This window comes from Globicephala melas, chromosome 1 (genome assembly GCF_963455315.2).
Source record: "Globicephala melas chromosome 1, mGloMel1.2, whole genome shotgun sequence".
Classification (NCBI taxonomy): domain Eukaryota; kingdom Metazoa; phylum Chordata; class Mammalia; order Artiodactyla; family Delphinidae; genus Globicephala; species Globicephala melas.
In genome coordinates this window covers 183,443,103-183,467,261 of record NC_083314.1, presented here as the reverse complement: position 1 = coordinate 183,467,261, position 24,159 = coordinate 183,443,103, and the positions used below count along the sequence as shown (strand labels likewise).

Sequence of the window (24,159 nt, the reverse complement as noted above, 5' to 3'; positions counted from 1 at the left end):
CCTCCCTCACAGGGGTTAGAGCAGAGCACCAGGCCTCTGGGGAGAGCCGCTCAGGGGTGTCCTCGGGACATCCTGGGCCAGGGGAGCCACACGAGGAGGACTGGGGTGCCGTTAGGGAAGGAGCTAAATCCCTCTATCAGCCCAATGTGCCCCCTCCAAACGCCTGCCCCCCGAGCCTGCCTGCAGCGGGGCCCCCGGGAGTGAACATGGCCAAGTCTCTTCACCCGGAGATGCCACTGTCCACAGCAAAACCAAAATGAGAGGAACCAAGGCAGGAAGCAGACACGGCAGGGCGAGAGAGCGGGGCTGAAGCAGAGACGTCCCAGCCTGTGCCCCCAGGACTGGATGCCCGGCACAGCCCCGTCACCCGCCTTCCCTCCGGCCAGGCTCCTCTGGGAGGGGTGTCCGCGGGGCCCAGGCCAGCCCCCACTGGCATTCCCAGCATGAAGGATCCCAGGAGGGACGCCCCTTCCCATTGAGCCTCCTGCTGCAGCCCAGCCCTGCCCGATGCTGCTCTCCTAGGACCCGGGCCCCTGCCACCCACCCGGGAGAAGTGGGAGGGGCCTCCTTACCACCACCGGAGGCACCTCCAGGACCTTGTCCACGTTCTTCAGCGACAGGGGCACATACCACAGGGTGGCCTTATTGGTCAGCTTTTTGGTACCTTCAGAGAAGACAAACACGTGAGTGATGGCTGGGAGCCGGCAGGGCGCCGGGCACAGGGCAGGCAGGGCCGATGCCACCTCTGGCCCCCACCCCCAAGGCCTTCTTCAGCCGTGAGGTGCACGTGTGGGCACAGACCGGGGAGAGGCATGGCCTCCAGCCTGCCCCCACCCTGAGGCTGCTGGAAAGACTGCAGGTCACCCAGTCTAAGCCTGGGGGGCCTGGGCCTGTCGGCTTTCTACCACTTTCTAACTCGGAAGGCCCGCATCTGGAGGGCACCGACTCCAGACAGGCCTCCCGGGAGCCTCCGGAGCGAGAGGGAGGGAAGGGCTGTGGGGAGGGGCAGACTGGCCACCAAGAAGAGCTCCGGCTGGACAGGAAGCAGCTCATGGACCTGAGGCGGAAGGGCGGTGGAGGCAGAGCCCACCCAGGCAGCAGGGCCACAGCCCAGAGCACAGCCATGGGGTCGGCTCATCACAGCTCTGCCCCCGCGGCCCCTCCCTTCCCCAGGGCCACCTCCTTCCAGGTGGGAGGCGCCACACCAGACACTTTTGCTGCTGGTGACTCAGCGCTCCAATGCAGAAGCTTCCAAATGGGGGCTGAGAGAGGGCGGTGGGCTGCTGGCTTCTGCTCTGGGCTGAAGGACAGGAAACAGAACCTTCTTTGGGGCTCTGAGCCCAGCCTCAGGGCAGAGTGGTGCCGTCAGGGCGGGAGGCCTGTCTAGGCTGAAAACCATGGGCCAAAGGAGCCTGCAGATCACTTGGTCCACACCCCTCACTTGTACAGGAGGAGCTTGAAGCCCAGAGAAGTCAAGGGGATTGCCTAGGCTCACACAGCAACTCGACGCCATTCTGAGTACAGACCCGGACCTCCCAGGTCCCAGTAATTTCAGAGAAGTGTTTTCAAGGAGGCCTTTTAGAGTTGCCTCTTCAACATGGACGATTCCCAATGTGGTGGCGATCAGGAGAACTGCAGGACAGAGAGAGGAAGTGGAGAAGCAAGGAGCAGCCCGGGGGCGGGGGGCTTGCCCTGAAGTCCCCCTCAGTAACTCACTTCCTACCAGTTCCTTCTGACCTGCCTTCCCAAGGCGAACCTGGGCCTTCAGTTTCCTCCCCTTAAACGTAGCCCCGAGGACCAAGCCAAGCCCTGGCGGGTCAATTAGAAAGAGGGTGAGGCCCCTGGCGCCCAGGCCTGCTCCTCATGCCAGGATGTCCACCGCTCTGCCCGGGCTCCACGGCACCACCAGGACCACAGGCAAATAACACGGAAAAATATCTTCACTGCACTTTGACAGAGTGAATCTGACAACCTGCTTTGGGGAATAAAGATTTCCTGTTTGACTCAGCTAGAGCCAGCCTGACAAGCTGGTTTCCATGGAAACCCCAAGTGGCCCTCCTCCAGACCCAAATGAACACCGTGGAGCAAATAAGGCAAAACACGCTAATTGTACTTTATCATTTAATAAAACCATCAAAAGACAAGTGCAGTGCTAGAAACATCTACTCTGAAATCTTGAGAGCTCCCAGCTCTTTTCTGGAGGGATTCGCAGCAATCACGTCCCAGTTAGTTTAATATTGTGACAGTTGCCGGAGATGAATGAGCAAAGGTTTGCTGGTTGTCTGCCTGGGCGCATGCTCGCCCGGCTGCCTCACGGCAGGCGGCAAGGCCCCGAGCGGGGGGGACGCACAGAACGGGGGCTCTGCCCCCTGGGGTCTCAAAACACGGAGACGGCACACGAACAGCTTCAGGGTTCAGCCTGGTTGCCTGTCTGTCCGCCCAGCCCGGTCTCCCCACCTGTCCGAGTCCACCCGCCCACCTGGCCCGTGTTCACAGAGCACCTGCTGGGCGGCCCTGCCCCGGACCAGGCGGCCACGTGGCCTGCCCTCGTAGGGCTCCCATCCTCGTGGACGCGCGGGCAGAGATGCATCAAGACAGGAAGGCCTCAAGACACAGGGTCCCAGAGTAAGAGACTCACACAGATCCAAACATGGAAAGACGGAGAGAGTTTGAGAGACGCACAGACACGGTGCTGAGACCCAGAGAGGGGCACCCGGATGTGAGAGTAAGGGAGGGGGCGCCCAGCCCTTCAGCAGGGGCTCCAGGGCAAGGCGGGCAAGGTGACTGAGACGTGTAGAGAAGGCACAGCCCCAGGGCTCCAGGTCTCGCCGTCCCCATCCTGTGATCCGGCCCTGGGGTCTTCCCGGGGCCTCGCCCCCCGCACCCCATCTCGAAAGGCTGGGCAATGCTGGCCGGCGCCCCTGTGCTCTGAGCTTGGCCCCTCACGAGCGCAACGCCCGGCCCGCCCCTCACGAGCGCAACGCCCGGCCCGCTGTCCCGAGAGCCCGTGCTCCTCAGTCACTTCTCTCCTTCTCGGGGCAGCTCAGGCTCTGCGTGTCCATCCTTCAGGGTCAGGGCGGCTGGGGTCACTGGCGGGTGCGGAGCATCCTGACTGCGGGGCGGGGGCTGTCATCTTGCCACCACAGCTCTGGGCAAGCGCTGCCTGCCTCCTGCCCGCTCCTGCCCCCAGAGGGGGGATCCCGCAGAAAGTGGGCTGGGGCACGTCCTTGTAGACAGGCCCGCTTCCCCTCAGCGCAGAGGCCCAAATCTTCCTGACTCATCCACTCCTTCATTCATTCACTCATCAGTGACTGAGTCCGCGGCTGTCGTGAGCCAACGGGAAAGCACGGCCCTTTCCCCTCTTGTGTCAGGAGCAGGGAGGCTCAACCCCCAGCACAGCCCAGGAGAGCAGGGCTGGGTCACGTGGAGGGGGGAGGGGGGGAGGGGGGATGGAGGGAGGGGCCCGGAGGGGTCCACCCCCGCCCTGCCCTGGGCCTCCTCCCAGTGGGCTGCCAGCCCCAACGTGGGGAGTCAGGGCCAGAGGACCCCTTTCTGTGCCACAGCCCGAGACCAGCATCCAAGGTCCCTTAGATGCCAGAGCTTTCTGCCAAAGACCGGGCTCAGGCCACAGACGCAGGACATGGGGCACAAGCCCACTGACCGCTCCCCACCCCCGCCCCAGGCCGTGGCTCGGCTTAGTCGTTCCCTGTGCAGTGGCTGGGCCTGCTGCGGTCACCGCAATGCTCCAGATGAATAACTGAGCTCCTGGCCCGTGTTGGGGAGAAGCCTGGAGCCCGTTAAAGATCTCTGAGCACAGCGCTCTGCAGGCAGCCACGGCTGAGGAGAGGGCATCGGGAGGAGGGATAAGGACCCAGGCAGCTCCTTCCTCTAGAATGAGCACGGACTCTCCTCTGGGTGCGACAGCGGGTGGCCTGGGACGAAGCAGTGGGCAGTGAGGGGCCCAAGGGGCCTGCCTGCCTCAGCATCTCCGTTATAAAAAGCAGTGACTGTGAACCGAAGCCACACTCCCCTGCAGTGCCCAGTGGGAGGGTGAGAAGGGGTTTCCATGGTTACCACTCCGAGGAAGAGAATATTCAGATCAAAGCAGAGTCAAAGGTTCGCCCAAGGAGCTCCAGCCTAAGCCTGCCTTGCGGGGCCCAGGGGAGCAGAGCAGAAGCCAGGGCAGCGCCTTCCAAGGGGCAGCAGCTTCCAAGGGGTAGCAGCTCCACCGTGCAGGGAAGGGCAAGGTGGGGGCTGGGGAGACGGCAGGGGGGCCGGAGGGCGGCACGCGCCCTCCCAGCCCGTTCCCACCCTTCTGCCCGGACCAGCTGGCCGCCAGGCCCCTTCCTCCCCAGGAAGGCAGGGGGGCCGTACCCTGGGCTCGTTGCCTAACTCGTCTGCGCCCCCGTTTCCCCGTCTGCAAACGAAGCGAGGACGGCAGAAGTCCCTGCTCACAGGTGGAGGCGGAAATGCAGGGAGGTCACCCAAAGACAGTGTTAGGACCATCCAGGGGCAGTCAGCCCTCAATGGACGTGGGCTGCGGCTGCTGCCTTATTTCTACTGTCACCGTTGCTCCCAACCCCGCAGGCGGGCTCAGCAAGAGGAAGTTACCTGTGAGGATGTTTTCGGACATCACGTGGACCTGGACCTCCACTGAATGCTTGGAGGTGTAGGTGATTTCCGCACTGACGTGGGCCACCTCGCCGATGCACATGGGCGACAGGAAGTCCGTGCGCTCCACCTGGGCCAGGGCGGCCACACAGCACTCCTGCAAAGACCAGAGGCGGGTTAGCCTCCCATGAGGCCCCACCCTGGACACGCTCCCCCAAAACGGCCCTTGGTTTTTTCCCCACTGTTAAAGTAACGCAAGTTATTGCCACCACATACTCCTACGTGCAAAACCAGGAGATGAGGCACTGCCCGAGGGCAACCCGGCAAAGCAGTTGATACAGGCGGTTCTGAGTGGTGGGGTTCCGAGCAGCCTGTTTCTTTTTTCTGACTTTTCTACAAAAGATACGTATTACTTGTATAATGAAACGTGGAAAAAGGCATACATACTTATTATGGAAAATTTGGGAAGTACAGAAAAGGAGGGAAGATCCCTCCTCCCATCCAGAGATAACCATGGTTTCTATTTTGGGATCTTTCTTTCCAGGCTTTTTGCCCCAAGAACAGGGGTTTTACTGGTTCACTTGTCTGGCTGTCTGGCTCCTTGTTTTGCAGTTTTCGTCATAGGTAGCTGTCACTTACAGTCATGTACAGTTGTCATACATAGCCTTACGTAGTTGTGCAAGCACTAAATACACAATTTCACAATCTGCTTTTTTCACTCAACAGGAGGAAAAATAACCTGCCCGTGTTGTGACAAGCTCTTAGAAATCACAGTTCTTCTTTTTAAATGTTATTTATCCTTCAAATAGGCAACCCATTCTCATGACTCAAAATTCAAAAGGAACAAAAGAGTTTATGTCCCCGGCCACCCAGGACCCCTGGGTAACTGGATGGATGCAGCCAGTCAGCACATGCACGTGGGGTCCAGTGGGATCCACTTGGGAGCTCACATTCTATGAAAGTGAGGCACTTACTTCCTCATTTCTTTTCTTGACACTTGCTACGACTTCCACTTCACGATACTCCATTGCAAAGATATTTCTTAACGGCCAAATAAAATATTCTTTCATTGTTAGATTTGTATCAACCTCAGTTGTCTCTTATTATAAATAACCCTGTGATGAGGGTCCTTTTAGTTAAGTCATTTTCAGTATTGGGGATTGTTTCCAGGGTGGAAGGGACAAACATTTCGGTAGGTGTTCCCAAAGTGCTTCTCAGAAGGGCAGAGTGCTTGACGTGGCCCCAGCACTCCCGCACCAGCACTGAAAATCAGCTTTTTTTTCGTTTAGTTTTTATTGAGGTAACATTGGCTTATATCATCGTGTAAGTTTCCTGTGTAACAACGTTATATTTCTACTGTATACCCTACAGCGTGCTCACCACCAAAAGTATAGTTTCCATCCATCACTAGACAGACGATTCCTTTACCCATTTTGCCCCTGGGCCACTCCCCCACCCCCCTCTGCTAACCACTGCCTTGTTCTATCTATGCATTTTTGGTTTGTTCGTTTATTTTTTGTCTTTTATATTCTACCTATGAACAAAACCATCAGGTATTTGTTTTTCTCCATCTGACTTATTTCACTTAGCATCATTCCCTCAAGGACCACCCATGTAGTCACAAATGGCAAGATTTCATCTTTTTTTTTTACCTCTGAGTAACATTCCATTGTGTGTGTGTGTGTGTGTATACCATAATTTATTTATCCACGCATCCATCAATGGGCCCTTAGGTTGCTCCATGTCTTGGCTGCTGTAAATAACGCTGCCATGAACACAGGGTGCAGATACCACTTGGTATTAGCGTTTTCATTTTCTTTGGATACATACTCAGAAGTGGAATAGCTGGATCATATGGCAACTTTATTTTTAGTTTTTGAGGAACCTCCAGGCTGTTTTCCACAGTGGCCGCACCAGTTTACATTCCCACCAACAGTGCATGAGGTCCCCTTTTTCTCCACATCTTCACCAACACTGGTTATCTGTTGTCTTTTTGATAACAGCCACTCTGGCAGGTGTGAGGGGAGATCTCACTGTGGTTCCGATCTGCATTTCCCGGATGATTAGTGATGTTGAGCATCTTTTCATGTGCCTGTTGGCCATCTGTATGTCTTCTTTGGAAAAATGTCTATTCAGTTCCTCTGCCCATCTTTTAATCGGGTTGTTTATTTTTTGTTGTTGAGTTGTATGAATTCTTCATATGTTATGGAATCAGCTTCCTTTTCATCCATGCTAACCGAATGACACAAAAGACCATCTTACGTGTGAGCCACAGGACCGTGGATCTTCACTGCCAAACACGGCACCGGCACTTTTTGGACTTTCCACCAGAAACCAATCAGGGTTTTTAGGACACTGGACAGCATGGGTACCCCTGGGCTGGGTGGGGAGCAGGGAGCAGATGGGCCCACTCTCGAGGGCCTGTCGGTGCCGTGCCAGCGCTGGACTTCACTTTTCCAGCTGGTCCCCACAGCACCCCTTCTGCAGGGGTTGGAGATATTAAGCTTGTAGGTGAGTCAGTTCAAGCTCTGGCATGTCTGCACTCTTCCCACCGGCCACCTGCCACTACCTGTGGCACCAAAGCACAGCTCTCCCACCTGCGCGAGAACTCACCTGACACCTGGCAAACATGCAAATTCCCTGACCCGCCCCAAACCCACAGAACCTGCCTCTTTGGAGGGACGCCTGGGGACCTCCATCTTCACCCCTTCCCCCGAGATCCTCAGACACACGGGGGTCCTCTGATGGTTTCTGTTCCTATAAATGTCCTGGAATCAGCTCTCAACGCAGCAGAGCACGAGCTGAGCAGGCAAGTGCAGCTTGTGGCGTCCCCCCTCTGACTTGCCGGGGCCCTGTCCCCCCAACCCCGCCCCACACAGACATGTCACCCCTGACGTTAAAACAATGCGAGGGAATTGCTGGGCGTCACCCCGAGTACATTTGTGTGGCTACAGCGCCACCCACTGGCAGAAATCTGGAAAGGCAAGTGCGAAGTGGGGGGGGGCAAGAATGCGGGGCCAGCCTCTAGGCCACTTCTGGAACTATCCAAGCTCCGCCTGCAAGACCCAAAACGAAATAAAGCAGCTGTCTTTGTTGAAGGGTGGCTAAACTATGGGATGGATATGTCCGCACACAGGTAACACTCCTATACGTTAATATTTTAAATGGAAATGCAGCTCGTTTCTTCTGCCTTTAAACATCTGAGCCTTAGATGGACCCCAGCCTTTTGAAGGCTACAGAGGCATTCCTTCACTTGTGGTGGCATCTGTGGAGCCAGGCCCTGCACTCGGTGCCTGCCCCTGGCCTGGGGTCTGGTTGGGGGACGGATGACAGATAGGCACGTGGCAGGTGCTCCGAAGAGGGCAGCGTGAGGTGTGGGGGGTGGGAAGTGGGGTTCAGGTGCCGATGTGGGAGGGGCAGCTGCAGGTGAGGGGCTGAGACCTGGATGCTGAGGTGTCAGGCAGGAGAAGGTGTGGGGTGCAGACACCCCAGGCAGAGGGGAGGGCAGGGCGACCCCGGGGGAGCTGGAGGCTGCTGCTGAATCCATGTCCAGCTGGGTGTGGACGGCACAGGCTGGGACCCAGGCAGCTCCAACTTGACTGGGAGCTGCCGTTTCCCGAGACCTAGCGGGCCACCCCAGGCACTCCATAAAGACTTGTGTGACCCAGAAATTCAAAACACAGGCTGACAAATGTTTATTCAGTGTGAGCGTCTCCAAGCTGTAGGTGTCTGTGGCTCCCAGCGGCTCAGACACACCCGTAAGTCCCTGCTTCGGGGCGTAAACTAGGAGGAGCGGCCCCGACCCGGGAAGCAGCCGTGAGGGTCTGATCAGCATCTAGCCCAAGAAGCACCCCCTGCCATGCTCCCGAAGGCAGCCTGAGCTGCACTGCCCATTGGGCAGAGATGCCTGGAAAACCACGGGCCTGGGCTCCTGAGGGCCACGGGGCTTTGAGCCGGGACAGCAGCTTCAGAAGCAGAGCCAGAAGAAACAGGTCTGCGCCCTGGACTCAAATCCCAGCTCTGGCACTAGCTCTTGACCTGGTCTCTCTGCAAAATACAGATAATAAATGGTACCAGTGACTGCCGCCAGGATTCAAGCGGATGCTGTGTGGAGAGGCGGGGTGGTCTGCCCTGCTCTCACAGAAACGTAGGGATCGAGGTCCAGAAAGGTTAACTCCTACTGCTCTTGTTATGTGAGCTGCACCTGCCCCCTCACCCACCCAGGCCCTGTCGGCTGATGCCCACTCAGAGGATGCAGCTCTGTGACCTTTGGGAGCCACATGACTTTTCCGGGCCTCCGTTTCCTCACCTGCAAAGTGGGGTTAAGGAGATTGCCCAGGTAAGGAAGGTCAAGCACGCAGTGTGGCCACTGGTGCATCGTAAGTGTGCATTAAACAGAAGCTCTCCGCAGACAACTACTCCAGACACACAGCTAATGGGAGCCCACTGCGTTCCAGACCTTGGCCTAGATGCTAAGGGAATCCAGCAGGGAAGTGACGGGCAAAAGTCCTTGCCCTGGTGGGGCTTACATTCTAGTGGGGGAAGCAGCCCAGAGCTAAATGAGCAAAACGCAGCGTGCCAGGAGGGACAGTGCTGTGGACAAGAGCTGGGAGCAGTGAGGGAGCCGGTTGTCGGGGACGTGGAGATCGTATTTACGCAGAGACTGGAAGGAAGGGGGAGCCACGTGGGTCTCTGGGGGAAGAGCGGTCCAGGCAGGGGAAAGGGCCAGTGCAAAGGCCTTGGGGCAGGAATGCTGGCGTGGCCCAGGGGTGTGACGAGGGGAGGGAGTAGGAGCCGTGCCCTGACTTCACACAGGACGGGTTTCTCTGGCTGCTGCTGGACAGCAGACCAGGGGCAGGGAGGCCTGTTAGGAAGCTGTTAGGCAATCTGGGCAGGAAGCGGCAGTGGCTCGGCCCAGATGGCGGTGGGGCTGGTGTGCAGTGTTCGGACCTGGAACTATCCACAAGGTGAAGCCGATGGGACTGGATGCCAGGGTCCACGGGTGGGAGGAAGAGGGGGTCAACGGAGGCTCCAGAGGCCATTTACTGAGCAGAGGGAGGCCGTGGGAGAAGCAGCCTGGGAGCAGGCCCCGAGTGTGTTTTGGGGCCCACCCAGGTCGAGGGCGGATTAAGCATCCAGGGGGAGCCAGCCAAGAGGCACCAGCTGGACAGAGGACCTCGGGGCTGTGTCGTGGTACTAGAGCCACAGGCTGGATGAGGCCACCAAGGGAGTGTGGGTGGCAGTGCTCCCGGCGCACCCAGAGCCCCAGCAGAGCCATGCAGAGGCCAGCCTCAGCCCCCCGGAGCTGCCTGGGGCTCACGCCCCCTTCCTGAGCCTGGGATTCCAGATCGCTATCTTGGGGCCACCAGCCCAGAGGCATCTTCCGGCCAACAGGCCAGACCTGCACCCCAGGCTCACTCTGGGGAAGGAGTGAGAACGAACAAGTCTCGGGCAAGTATCCAAGTTCTCTGGACCTCAGCTTCCTCATCTGTGCAGTGGGGATAATACAATAACCACCTCGACCTCTAAGGGGTGTCGTGAGGACGACACAAGCTAAATGCTACAGAGCTTTGCAAAACCCTAGGTGGTCGCTGAACTCTGGCGGTTACCAGGGCATTGTCACCCACTTGGCCTCCCTCCCTCCCCAGTCCTGGGGCTCTTCCTTCCCAGCGTCCAGCCTCTCTTGCCAGGCCTGGCTGGGACCCTCACCGTCTCCCTCTCGGAGGGTCTACCAGGGGTCCGGCCCCCACCTCAGCCCCTGCCCCTCGGGCTCAGGCCTGTCCTCACAGTCACCAGAGGGCGCTCTCTGAACGTGGCCGGGTTTGCCCCAGAACTTCAAGGGTGAACTCTTAGCAGGCGGGAGAGCCCCTTCCTCACATGGAGGGCCCCCAGCCCAACCCACTCTCACTCCTCCCCAGGCGAAGGCCCCCAGGCCCACGTCCACCCACACACACTCACCCCGGCTCGGTTCATTCTACACACGTGCAGTGCTGCACACGCATGCGCACACGCACAGTCTGCGCGGGCGTGGAATCGGCCTCTGGGCCTGGAGGACAATGGCACAGCAAGTGGCTCGCCGGGGCCCCCAGGTGCCCAAGGCCTCAGGCTTCCTTGGAGTCTCTTCCGTGCCTGCCCGGTGCCGAGTTGGCAGTTGGGGTACAAGACTGACTCCTTCCCCCAGCACCCGAGGGGGGCTTCAGAGAGAACGACAGGTCCCACAGGGCTGGGGGCCGGGCAGAAGACGATGGGCTGAATGCCCCGCAGCTGCCCTGAAGCCTAAAGCCACCAGCCTGGCCCTGTCTGGGCGGCGGGAGGAGAGCCGGCACCATCGCAGGAGTCTGTGCGGGCCTCTGCGGCCCGGAAGCCACCAAGGGGAGAGCCCAGACTTGCCTGTGGACCCAGGGTCAGTGGAGCAGGGGAGGGGTCCGGGTCCAGGCGGTGTGACACCCAGGATTAACTGCCGCCCATGGAGGCTCTGGGGGGGCTGGGCCCCCGGGGGCTCAGGAAGCTGACTCCCTGAACACAGCGGGAGGGCTGGAAAGGTGGCTCTGTCAGCTGGCAGCTCTCAGCTGAGTTTCTGGAGGTCCCCACCCCTCCTCGCTGAGCCCCAAACCAACTGCCAACGCAAGGGGTCCCCAGTCCAGGGCCGGAGCTTCCCAAAACCCCCCAAGGCCCGGGGACCGGGGCGGGGAAGGCTCCAGGCCTGGCCTCCACCCAAACTCCCTTCCTGACCCGACAGTGGACAGGGCTGCGGCACCGCCAGAGGGGACGCCAGGCCCCCAGGGCCCGGGGTCTTCCACGTGACGCTCACCCCGTTCTGGCTGTTGCAGTGCCGGGTGCTGATGATGGCCCCTGCCTCCTCGATCATCTTCAGGATGGTTCCTCCGTGGACGTTGCCGGCCACGTTGGCGTCATCCGGCCGCATGATCCTGGGCGGGGGGGGGGGAGAAGCAGCACGGTGAGTCTCGGGAAGGACGCCGCTCGTGAACAGCAGCAACCCCGGGGAGGGGCAGAAGGTCCTCCAAAGGGCCCGACGGCTCCCAGAGAAGGAAAAAGAACTTCCCGCGTGTTTGCTCAGGGTGGGTGCTGATCTGACAGCCAGACAAGGGGCTGCAGGCTCGTGTTTCCATGTGTCTCCACCTTCCTGCCCTAGGGCCACAGGCACCCGGCCTGGCAGGTACCAGGAAGGGTGGGTGGCGGGGACTTTCCGCAAAGGCCGTGAGCGTGGCAGCAAGGCGACCCGGCTGTGGGGCGCCCAGCGCACCTGCCCCTCCTGGTTTCCAGGACTGCCAACGACCAGCAGAGCTGAATGAGCACAAGGACACGGGCTCCGACCCCTTGGAAAATGGACAAATTCCCAGGACCACCACCTCCATCAGGAGTCCCAGGGGAGCTGGCCTCGTGCGGCCACAGATGTTCTGAGAACTGGAAACAAGTCGCAGCACCCAGACCCATCAGCAGTGAACGCCCGCTCGCCACCTGCCCCTGGGCTCTGAGAGAGCACCAGAGGGGCCCGATTCCCTGGGGTTGAGAGCTGGGAGCTCCCCAAGGTCAGGAAGGACTGAAATGCCACCCCATTTCCTTGCCGTGGGCAGTGGGGAAGCGCCGTGAAATCTGTGGAGTCCCAACAGGCCAGCGTTGTGCTCCTACCTTGGGCAACCCCAGAGAGGTTGGCACTTTCCCAGACTCCAGTCTGGCTGATGGAATCTGCCCGCACCAGCCTCAGGCCCAGAGACGGGTACCAGGCAATGAGCGAGCGTGCGGTTCCTAGGTGCCCAGCATCCCTGGGCCCACCCAGCCTGTTCCAACCCACTGGCTAGCGTGGCCTCCGAGGCCGGACCCCCCACTCTGGGCCACGGAGCTCCACTGCCCTCCGGGTCTGGCTGCTTTCAGGCAGACTCAGAGATGGTTCCTGGCTCCCACTCTTACTAGCTGGGTGACCTGAGCAAAGCTGACCAAACCCTCACTTCTCCACTTCCTTGTCTGTAAAAGAGGAAGCACAGCACCGCGTTTGACGGTGGGGAAGACTGAATCACTCGAGACAGTGCAGATGACAAGCTCCGTGGCTGTGCCTGGCACGCGGTCAGACTCAAACGTTCACCAGCACTTCTCCCCTCTTCTCTGAGTGTCAGCCAACTGACCGCAGGAAGGCTGGAGGCTCCAAGAAAGAGCCGTAGCTGCCATTTTCTGGAGCAAATGACACCGACATCCTGGGGTGACTGACAGCTGTCTGTACCTGTCGCCCATCCCCAAATGTCACCCCCTCATCCTGGGGTGCGGGCATTCAGGCCCCCTGCTTCTCACCTGCATCACTGGCTCAGGGGCAGCCACGACGGTCCCCAAGCAGTGACCAGGGGAACCCCCGGAGCACAGGAAAGAAGCGTCACTTGGCTTCTCAAATGTTCATTTTAAAAGACTTTTACATCAACTCAAAATAGATTAAAAACTTGAACACAAGACCCGAAACCATAAAACTCCTAGGAGAAAACAGGCCTTAGCGATGAGTTTTTTAGATTTGACACCAAAAACAAAGGCAATAGAAGCAAAAATAAACAAGTGAGACTACATCAAACTAAAAAGTTTCTGCACAGCAAAGGAAGCCATCAGCAAAATGAAAAGATAACCTGTGGGATGGGAGAAAACATTAATATCCAGAATACATAACGAACTCATACAACTCACAGAATAGCCAAACAAACCAACAATCCAATTAAAAAATGGGCAGAGGATCTGAATGGACATTTTTCCAAACAGGCACATGAAAAGCTACTCAACATCATTAACCAGCAGGGAAATGCAAATCAAAACCACAATGAGGGGACTTCCCTGGTGGCCCAGCGGTTAAGACTCCTCACTTACAAAGCAGGGCGCGTGGGTTCGATCCCGGGCCAGGCAACTCAAGATTCCATACGCCGTGTGGTGCGGCAAAAAAATAAAAACATTTTAAAAAAAAATACCAACACAATGAGATCTCACCTCACACCTGTTAGAATGGCTATTATCAAAAAGACAAGAAACAAGTGCCGGCAAGGATGTGGAGAAAAGGGAGCCCTTGTGCACTGCTGATGGGAGTGTAAACTGGTGCAGCCACTGTGGAAAACAGCCTGGAGTTTCCTCAAAAAATTAAGACTAGAACTATCATATGATCCAGCAATCTCACTTCTGGGTATTAATCTGAAGGAAATGAAATCACTCTCTTGAAGAGATATCTGCAGCCCCACATTCACTGTAGCATTATTTACAGTAGCCAAGACATGAAACAACCTAAGTGTCCACTGATGGATGAATGGATGAAGCAGACATGGTGTGTGTGTGTGTGTGTGTGTGTGTGTGTGTGTGTGTGTGTGTGTGTGTGTGTGTGTGTGTGTGTGTGTGTGTGTGTGTGTGTGTATAATTCAGCCATAAAAAAGAAGGAAATCCTGCCATTTGCAACAACACGGATGGACCTTGAGGGCAGTTAAGATCCATTAGATAAGTCAGACAGAAGAAGACAAAAACTACTTCATTTTCCTTATACGTGTAATCTAGAAAGCTCAAACTCATAGATACAGAGAACAGACTGGTGGTTGCCAGAGGCCGGAGGGGTTCCGGGGGGAAGGGTTAAAACAGGTGAAGGGGGTCAAAAGGTACAAACTTCCAGTTACAAAATAACCCATGGGGATGTGACGTCCAGCACGGTGACTAAAGTTAACACCACCATGTCATATATTTGAAAGTTACCGAGAGAGTAGATCTCAAAAGTTCTCATCACAAGAAAAAGAAATTATAGCGATGTGAGATGATGGGTGTTAACTGAACTTACCGTGGTGATCATTTCACCACACACACGTATGCCAAGTCACCATGTTGTACAGTTTTATATGTCAATCATATATCCATACAACTGAAAATATAAAATAATTAAAAATTTTAAAAACTTTAAGTTTAAAAATTTCAAGCTTATACCAGAGTTGTGGGGTTTTTTTAAGCTTAAGAGGTAGCCAATTCAAATAACAAAGCTGCTGTATCAGACTCTTTCCTTTGTATTTGTTTTCAACTTAGTAAAGACCAGATGGTGCATCTCTGCATGCGGGAACCGGTGTCTGGTGGATGCCGAGGTGGGGTAAGGGCTGGGTGGGGGTTCCAGACAGGTGAGGACCAAAACGTTTTGACACCAGGAGTACCAGAGCCTGCCTCTGGCGGAGCCTGGTTCCTTTCTGTGGGTTTGCCTTTCCGAGTCTGTAAAGTGGGGCTGCCCACGCCAGGCTGGTGCAGAGGGATGCAGGGCCAGGGGGAGAAGTGCAGACAGAGGGCCACAGGGTGCAGGAGGAAGTGCTTGCATCCGGCAGGACCCTGAGGAGGAAGGGACTGATAAGGAGGTGGCCTCTGAAATAGCAGAACAGGGGATGGCGCCTGCGCCACCCTGCCACACTGGGGGTCCCTGGGGACCCCACGCCATCAACATCCCACTGCCCCCGGGGTCCCTGGGCACTTAGGAGTAAATGCCAGGCGCTCCAGACTGCATACTCTCCAGCCCCCTCCCAACCTGGTCACCCTGGGTCCTGCCCCAAGGACCGTCCTAACCCCCCAGGCCGGCTGGCCACCCAGGCAGGCAGCGCAGACACAAACCTTCCCCCAGGACCTGACCCTGACTCGGCTCTGCAGTTCCCACAGACACAGGGGGGCAAGAGCCCAGCTCACTCACCCCTTTCCTGTGGCCCCAAATCAAGACTCCTTCCCCATGGCCTCACTGTGGTTCCTTCCTGGCCTCCATCTGCATGCTGAGCTGTGATCCCACACCTGCCCTCCCTCCCTCCAAAGGGCTCAGGAGCTGCTGGGCAGGGTCCTCCTCAACCCACCTTCCACAGAGCTCCCCCTACGCGTGTCACCTCCAGGCAGGACTGGGAGGAAGGAGGGACGCCAGGAGAACACGCGGCCCCTCTGTGGAGCTTCTGTTTTCCCACTTTTAGTAAAGACATGGGTATGAAAAGTGCTTCACTATTAAAAAAGAAGAAAAGACAGCCCAGCAGACGAAGCACGATGCCACGCGGCACTGCCCACGGGTGTCTGAGCAGGGACGCAACGGGGCGATACTGGGCTTGCACGCTGGCCGGCTGCGGCCGTGCAGGTGTCTGAGTCCAGGATGCCGAAGCTCTGGGTTTTCGAGAGAAGCTGGCAAGATCCAGAGTCTAACGCGACATCTCCTGGTATCTGACTGGCCACGCCCGACTGAAATGTTTCAACCCCACGCAGGGCAGCTCGGGGGGCGGGGGGCCGGGGGACAGAGCAGGTGGCGGGCCTGACCCAGTCCTGGGGGGAGACTCTGTGTGACCCATTCTCCCTCCCACCTCTCTCTGCCCCTCTGCCCATGCTAACCTGCGACTCCCTCGCTCCTTGGACCCCAGAAACTTCAGAGGACAGTGGAAGGTCAGCCCAGGGAACCCTGCCGGCTTCCCACCCCTCACGTCCTCTCAGCCGGCCGGTGGCACAGACACTGCCTCTGGTGAGCATCCTCTTCACCATCCTCCACTCCCCCCCGCCCTCCCAGCAGTGGCGTCTGAATGTCACCATGTCACCCACTGCCCCTCCCCTTCTACTCCAGCTGCTCCTGTCCCAGAGCACAGGATGAGATGGCCAGGGCTGGGCCCGTGGCTAACCGAAGTAGACACCACCCGGACTCTGCTCCCCTCCGGAGCAGACACAAAGCTGACGACAGGAGCACGAAGGAAGCTGCACAGACCCGGGTCAAGGAGTCACTCCCAGACGGGGCAGCCACTCACCTGGACGCCGGGGAAAACTTCGCAGAGGACGTGACACCTGGGCCAAGTCCCTGAGGGGGAGCAGGGCTGAGCCAGGGACAGGGGGCAGGGGATGTTCCAAGAAGAGGGCGCATCTCAGGGGAAGGCCCCAGTGCTGGGAGAGCTCGGTGGGTCCAGAAACAGATGACAACCCCCCAACGCTGGCCAGCAGCCTGTGGGGAGACGGGGGTGAAGAGGGGAGCGGGACGATGGAGCCAGGAGCTTGTCACAAGGGCCTGGGGCTGGCTGGGGACGGCGTCTGGACTTGTCCTGGGGGATGGGGCGGCTTCGGGGAGACCAAGGCAGGGCTGGTATGTGGGGAGTCACTTGGGGACCAGGGGTGGGGGGGCTTCTTCGTCTGCCTCTTGCCTCCCAGCCCTAACCCACTGCCTACCCCACTGCCCCAAGAGTCCCTCTTCTTAAGCAGGAGTGCACTCCCCTGCTCAGACCCTCCAGGGCCCCTCCTATGGAATAAAGATTCAACATCCAACTCCCGGGACTTCCCCCGGTGATCCAGTGACTCCCGCGCTTCCACCGCAGGGGGAGTGGGTTTGATCCCTGGTCAGGGAACTAAGATCCTGCATGCCGTGCGTGCGGGGTGGCCAGAAAAACAAAAGATTCAACTTCCTAGTGAGGCGTTCGAAGCTCTCAGGGATCCGGAACTTTTCTCGCCTGATCTCCCACTGTCCTGCAGGGCTCCAAGCTGCACCTGCCCAGACCAGCGCTGCTGGCCAGGCACACCCAGACGTTCCCACCGCCCTGCCTGTGCCCACCTGTCCCGAGGGGCTCATCGATGAACGGGGAGCATGAGTGGATACAACCTCCTGGAGGGCAACCTGGTGTTATCGTTATCCGTCCAAACTCCAGATGCATAGGCTGCTCTGAGCCAGCCATTCCACTGAGAGGAATTCACCCTACAGATGTTGGCACACATGATTAAACCAAGTGTGTTCAAGGTTACTCACTGCAAAGCTGTTTATCATGCAAAGACTGGCCGTGTCCTAAATGTCCACCAATAAGGGACTCAGATTAACTTATATCCACACAACACAAGAGTGCACAGCCCCAAGCAAGAGGGAGGAACGGTCTAGGAGAAGCACCATTAGATGAAAAAAGGCAAAGCGCAGAATGATGGGAACCAGGTGACTACACCTGCAGGCCCCGTGTAGACCATCCCTGGAGGGAGGCCAGGGAAACTGAAAGCTTTCGTTGCCCTTGAGAGGGGAACTAGCGCCTGGAGTCAGGGTGGTGTGCTCTAAGAACAAAGAAGAAGAACAAAGAGTTACAGGACTCCCATCACTCTGTCACAATGGGACCACTGCCATGTCCCAGGGCCCTCCCAAGCAGCATGCCCTGTCCCTTTCCCATCCCATATAAGGAAAGACATTTGCCTCTTTCTAAGGAAAGACAGTTTTCCTCCCGCTCAGCACGCTGAAAGTATACATACGCTGACCAGTTAGCAGATGACTCGCAGGTCCCCTGGCTATAAAAACAGACAAGCAACCCATACTCATTGTCGACTTTCCCTGGCTACCAGGAAGTCGGCCAGCTGTTCTTGCAGCAACCCTTCTCTTTAATAAACTGTCTTCCTTACATTCTTTCCCAACCCACGCTCGGATCACAGCATTGTGGTGGCCCGTACGGGGATATCTCTTGGGGGATCTCTTTCCCCACCTCCTCTCCTCATTCCTTGGGACTCTCTGGGAACAGGCAAGTTGCCATGGAAGCAACAGAGGACTCTGGCCAGGGCCACACCCTGGCGTGTTCCGAAGGCTCGACGCTCACTTCGCCCCAGTAACTGCCGCCCAGACGGCTGAGGATCCCTCTGTCTTCCTCCCGACTGCGGACTAGGCCGATTGGCATCGTGCGGGCACAGGTCAGGCATTTAAAAGCCGCTAGGGTGCCTGCCGCTTGAAGACTCCCGTGAAAGCATAAGAGGGTCACGGAACGGACCAGGCTGTTAGAGCGTCTGTCCCCAGCAAGACAACTTCCATGCACCGTGAGGCGCGTATTGGTTCAAGCAGAACACTGAGCCTCCTCCCCTTGGCCGCCGCCTTCCCGGCAGGGCTACGAGGCCGATTCCTCAGCCTGTCTTCTCTGTTACACTTTCACCTCTTTCTCCGTCCGGATTGATTTACAGGAGCCTAGGCGTTGCCTCTGAGCCGTCCCCAGAGGGCCTTTCACGTTTCAGGGCATCGCCAAGCCGGGGGTCACCCAGTGGGTCCCGGGAATCTCTCTCTCTTTTCTTTCTTTCCCTGCCCGAGTCACAAGGTGCCTTAGTTGCACGCTCAGGGGTCACCTCTCACGGTCAGATGCGATTGTTGAGACGGTCGACCCATTTTGTGCCTCAGTCGCACGGAGAGATCACTGGGACAAAGGGGACACCTTTCTGTCAGCCGGTGGTGACTCTCAGTACCCCCATTCTATGGCACATAGGCATTCTTAGCCTTAGGGTTCTGGTACGTCTCAGGAGCCTCCCTCAGACTCACCCCGTGGTTGTATCCTCAGGAACTGGAAAATTTTGACTCTGAGAACCTCAAAAAGAAGAGGCTCATTTTCTTTTGTAACACGGCTTGGCCCCAGTATAAACTGGGGGACCGAGAACAGTGGCCTCCTAACGGCACACTAAATTATAACACGATCCTCCAACTTCATCTCTCTTGCCGGAAACAAGGAAAGGACTCCGAGGTTCCTTACATCCAGAGCTTTATGGCCCGTAGTCAGAATCTGGAGCTGAGGGACTCATGCCACCATGTGTCTTTCTGTTGCCACCTTATGCCCCCGACCCCCTCTGCCTCCCTCTCCATCAGATCTCCTAGGCGACCCTCTACTCGACCTTTCCTGTTCCCCACCACATCAACCCCCTTTGCTTCAGCCCCTGCCCCCGCCTCAACCCACAGCTCCCAACAGCCACCCCCTTATCAGGGCAAAAGCCCCCTCTTCCCTCCCCACACAAGATCGAGGACTGCCCAATGCCAGGAAACAGATTCTAATATGCTTCCCTTAAGGGAAGTAGCAAATGGAGACATGGGCACTATTAGATTCCATGTTCCCTTTCCCATGTCGGACATTTTCCAAATTCAAAACAAGTTAGGTTCCTTCGGTCAGGATCCCACCACTTCTATTAAGGAATTTCAGGCCCTCACCATAGCCTTTGACCTGACCCGGCAAGACATTCATGTAGTCCTGACCACCTGTTGTACTCACGAAGAGAAAAACAGGATATGGGCATCAGACCAAGCTTGGGCAGACGAGGCACAGCTCTGTTTCCAAAACCCAGATGGCTGGGGACCCATTTGGGCTGGCTAAATGACTCTCTTTGTAACTACACCCTCAATTTTAATCAGACTAGCCTGGAGTGGGATCCCTGGTCCGAGGAAAATAAATATGAGGTACACGAAGGTAATTCCACTTTGTGTTGGGGAAATTCAAGGAAAACTGTGACTAAGAAATATATTAATGAAGACCATATCCCCATAAACAGCTCGGTACTGGGAACTAAATATGTGGGGATCGGTGTGACCACCAGACACTTACTTAGTTTAACCTCCCGGCAAGATTCTCCTCCAAAATATAACATAATTCAGCTAATATTCAGAAATTTGTTATGCCAATCCCCCAGTCACACTCATAATCGGTCAGAGCCTGGATTCTCCCCTTTATGTATAGATGATTACTTCCTTGGAGTTTGGCCTTCCCAATATAATCCTAGGCCATGGGACCCCAGTCTATTTCCAGAGGAAAACTCCCAAAAGGTCAGAGCCTGGCTCTGGGGAGCCACAGCAGGGGTATCCTTGAGGGGCACCGGATTTTCATTTCTATGTGGTAAAGGGGTCTATCTGGATCTTCCCACACTTTGGAGGGGGCTCCCGCACAATTACTGCTGTGGTCCCAGAGGCGACCATTATGACTACCAAGGATTTAGCTTCCTCAGGAGGCATTCCCAGCCTTGGATCCTTCCTCGAAGAGGCCATAAGACCTGTCCAGGAGAGACAAACATGAACTGCTGCTTGGTGGGGACATGCTTATGATAACCCAGTTCTTGATCAGCCTGAAATAATATGCAGTGTCCTTGGAGGGCTCTTCTGGTCTGCAGGCACACCCCTCTCAGAGAGGAGCGCTCTCCCTCTCACCATCACGGCCCAGGAACCTTGGAAGGCAGCGGTAGCAGCCACTGAGGAACAGCAGTCAGCCCCAGGCTCTCTGGCCGAGGGGGTTTTACAAAATAGGCCCTTAATGTTATAACAGCTGAGGCGGGGGTATCTGTGCCCTGCTAAATGAGACATGCTGCTTCTATATTAATACCTCTGGCCAGGTTGAAGAAGACCTTCAGATTCTAAAGAAAAACATCAAATTAATAGAAGATTTAAAAGAGAGAGCAGGACAGGGCCCCAAGCTGGCTTTCCAACCTCCTCTCCTCTATGGGGATCCAGAGATGGACATGGCTATTGCCCTGTTGGGACCATCAATCCTGATGGCCTTTGTTTTGTTGTTTGGCCCCTGCATTATTAACACATTATCTCAATTCATCTCCCGACAGGTTCAAAAGATTCAGTTCCAGATGGTGCTACAACAAGAGTACCAGCCAGTTGGCACACGGAATACACTGGAACAAACTGCCTAATCATTGTGCAGGATCTCATCTCCCTCCGTAAATATACCCTGATAGAGAGTGGGCATTGGGACCCAGGGCCCCACAATGCCCCTGTCCAGCAGGAAGCAGCCAGAGAGATTGTCGCCCCTTCTCCTTACAAAAAGGGTTCCTGAACGCCTAAGAAGGAGATAGGCAGGTAGGTAGACGTGAGCAGGGTATCCAATAGGGCCAAAGAATTGGCCCTGTAAATAAAGAGAGGGGGGAACGTAGTGTCCAAGGACAAAGAAGATAAACTCAAAGGGCCAATATTGCCGGAACAAAGAGTTACAGGACTCCCGTCACTCTGTCACAATGGGACCACTGCCATGTCCCAGGGCCCTCCCAAGCAGCATGCCCTGTCCCTTTCCCATCCCATATAAGGAAAGACATTTGCCCAGTTTTCCTCCCGCTCAGCACGCTGAAAGTATACATACTCTGACCAGTTAGCAGATGACTCGCAGGTTCCCTGGCTATAAAAACAGACAAGCAACCCATGCTCATTGTCGACTTTCCCTGGCTACCAGGAAGTCGGCCAGCTGTTCTTGCAGCAACGCTTCTCTTTAATAAACTCTGCCTTCCTTACATTCTGCCTTGTGTCTGGAAATTCTGTTCCAACCTGCGCTCAGATCACGACATGTAAATATCTCAGCATTCCCTCGGAAAGATAAAGACTCCGTTTGAAAACAGAACCACAGGAATTCCCTGGCAGTCCAGTGGTTAGGAGTCAGTGCTCTCACTGCCGGGGGCCCCGGGTTCGATCGCTGGTCAGGGAACTAAGATCCCACAAGCCAGATGGTGTGGCCAAAAAATAAAAATAAAAACAGAATCACAAAACAATTATTCCACCTAAAATACGAACTCCTTAATATAACTTTTTTCTAATTGGCTTTATTCAACAATTCATGAATCGGGCAGCATCCCATCTAGCAAGCAGAAAGGAGCTCCTCTTTTTCTTTTTTTTTAAACTAACATTTTTAAAAAAATAATAAATTTATTTATTTTTGGCTGCTTTGGGTCTTCGTTGCTGTGCACAGCTTTCTCTAGTTGTGGTGAGCGGGGCCTATACTTCGCAGTGGTGCATGGGCTTCTCATTGCGGTGGCTTCTCTTGTTGTGGAGCACGAGCTCTAGGCACGCGGGCTTCAGTAGTTGTGGCATGCGGGCTCAGTAGTTGTGGCTCGCAGGCTCTAGAGCGCAGGCTCAGTAGTTGTGGTGCATGGGTTTAGTTGCTCCATGGCATGTGGGATCTTCCCAGACCAGGGCTCGAACCTGTGTCCCCTGCATTGGCAGGCGGATTCTTAACCACTGAGCCACCAGGGAAGCCCAGTTTAATATCATTAAATATCAAGTAAGCATTCAAGTTTCCTCAGCTACGTCCTAAATGTTTTGAAATCTGCAATTGTGAACTGTTTTCATAACTGCCCAAAGCTGGAAAGAACTCAAATGTTCACTGTCTGATAAAGAGATAATGAAGATTACTAGGCAACAACAGCAAGAATCACCGACACACACACACACACACACACACACACGTGTGAAACTCACAAGCATTGTGCTGAGTCTATGACTCCATTGATGAGAAATTCTAGAAAAGGCAAAACTAGTGATAGGAAGCATACCTGTTTGCCAGGGGCCAGAGCTGGGAGGAAACCAAGTGCAAAGGGGCAGGAAGGCACTTTTTTTTTTTAGAAATGTAATTAATTTATCACTTATTTATTTATTTATTTTTGGCTGTGTTGGGTCTTGGTTGCTGCGCGTGGGCTTTCTCTAGTTGCCGTGAGCGGGGGCTACTCTTCAGTGTGATGCGTGGGCTTCTCATTGCAGTGGCTTCTCTTGTTGTGGAGCACGGGCTCTAGGCTCCCAGGCTGCAGTAATGTGGCATGCAGGCTCAGTAGTTGTGGCTCTAGGGCTCTAGAGCGCAGGCTCAGTAGTTGTGGCACACGGGCTTAGTTGCTCCACGATATGTGGGATCTTCCCGGAACAGGGATCAAACCTGTGTCTCCTGCATTGGCAGGCGGATTCTTAACCACTGTGCCCCCAGAGAAGTCCCCAGGAAGGCACTTTTTGAGGTGGTGGAAAAGTTCTATGTCACAACTGTGATCATTACACAGGTGTACACATTTGTCAAAAGTGAACCGTACATTAAAAATAGGTACATTTTATGGCACATAATTTATACCTCAGTAAAGGTTGTTTTTAAAAAAAGCATAACTACAATATAATTACCTCACCTTAAAAAAAAAAGCGGGGTAGGGGGGGCTTCCCTGGTGGCGCAGTGGTTGAGAGTCCGCCTGCCGATGCAGGGGACACGGGTTTGTGCCCCGGTCCGGGAGGATCCCACATGCCGCAGAGCGGCTGGGCCCGTGAGCCATGGCCGCTGAGCCTGCGCATCCGGAGCCTGTGCTCCTCAACGGGAGAGGTCACAGCAGTGAGAGGCCCGCATACTGCAAAACAAAAAACAAACAAACAAAAGAAGGGCGGGGGGGGGGGGGGGGCGGAATTATCTGCCGGTCCAGTGGTTAGGACTTCTCGCTTCCACTGCAGGGGGCCTGGGTTCGATACCTAGAACCCTGGTCGGGGAACTACTGAGGCAGGAGATAGATGGGCTCCGGGCTAGGCCTTTACAGCTGGCCTCCTGCTTACATTTCTTGGGGCAGGAAAAAGGTGGGCTTCAGGCCTGACACGTACAACTAGCCTCCTGTTTGCATTTCCTGAGACAGCAGATAGGTGGGCTCCAGGTTAGATATTTATGACCAGCCTCCTGTCTGCCCTTCGAGATAGAAATAACAAGAGGACCAGGGTAAAGAGCTGGACTTTGTCTCCTGTGGACACTTTACGATAACAGCCATGGCAGGAACAGAGAGGGGCTGAACCTTGCTTGAGGAAAAGATCAAGAGGTCTTATGTTTCCCATCCTTGGGGCAAGGGAGACATTGCACCTGTGCAGAAAGGCTCCTTGGGGGTCAAAAATCACCCAGAATAGGTGATGCCAAGGCCCCCCTTAGGCCTCTGGGCCGGAATCCATCTTGGAAAAAAGTTGTGCACACAGGCTGGGGAGGGTCCTAGGGCAGGTCAGGTGTGGAAAAAGAAACCAGATAATTGGCCAAAGGTAAACAAAGACCCGGAAGAACTGCCCCATAT

The 24,159-nt window shown here is 55.8% G+C and overlaps 1 protein-coding gene across 1 annotated transcript in view; it reads right to left on the bottom strand.

The window, feature by feature from the left end:
- ACOT7 (acyl-CoA thioesterase 7) overlaps positions 1-24,159 on the bottom strand; it is a 90,197-nt gene that overhangs the window by 60,390 nt on the left and 5,648 nt on the right. Inside the window, exons 2-4 of the mRNA XM_030880168.2 lie at positions 11,423-11,540; positions 4,612-4,768; positions 573-664 (exon numbers count right to left, since the gene is read on the bottom strand). Of these exons, the coding sequence (XP_030736028.1) occupies positions 573-664; positions 4,612-4,768; positions 11,423-11,540 (367 nt within the window). The remainder of the gene's footprint in view (positions 1-572; positions 665-4,611; positions 4,769-11,422; positions 11,541-24,159) is intronic.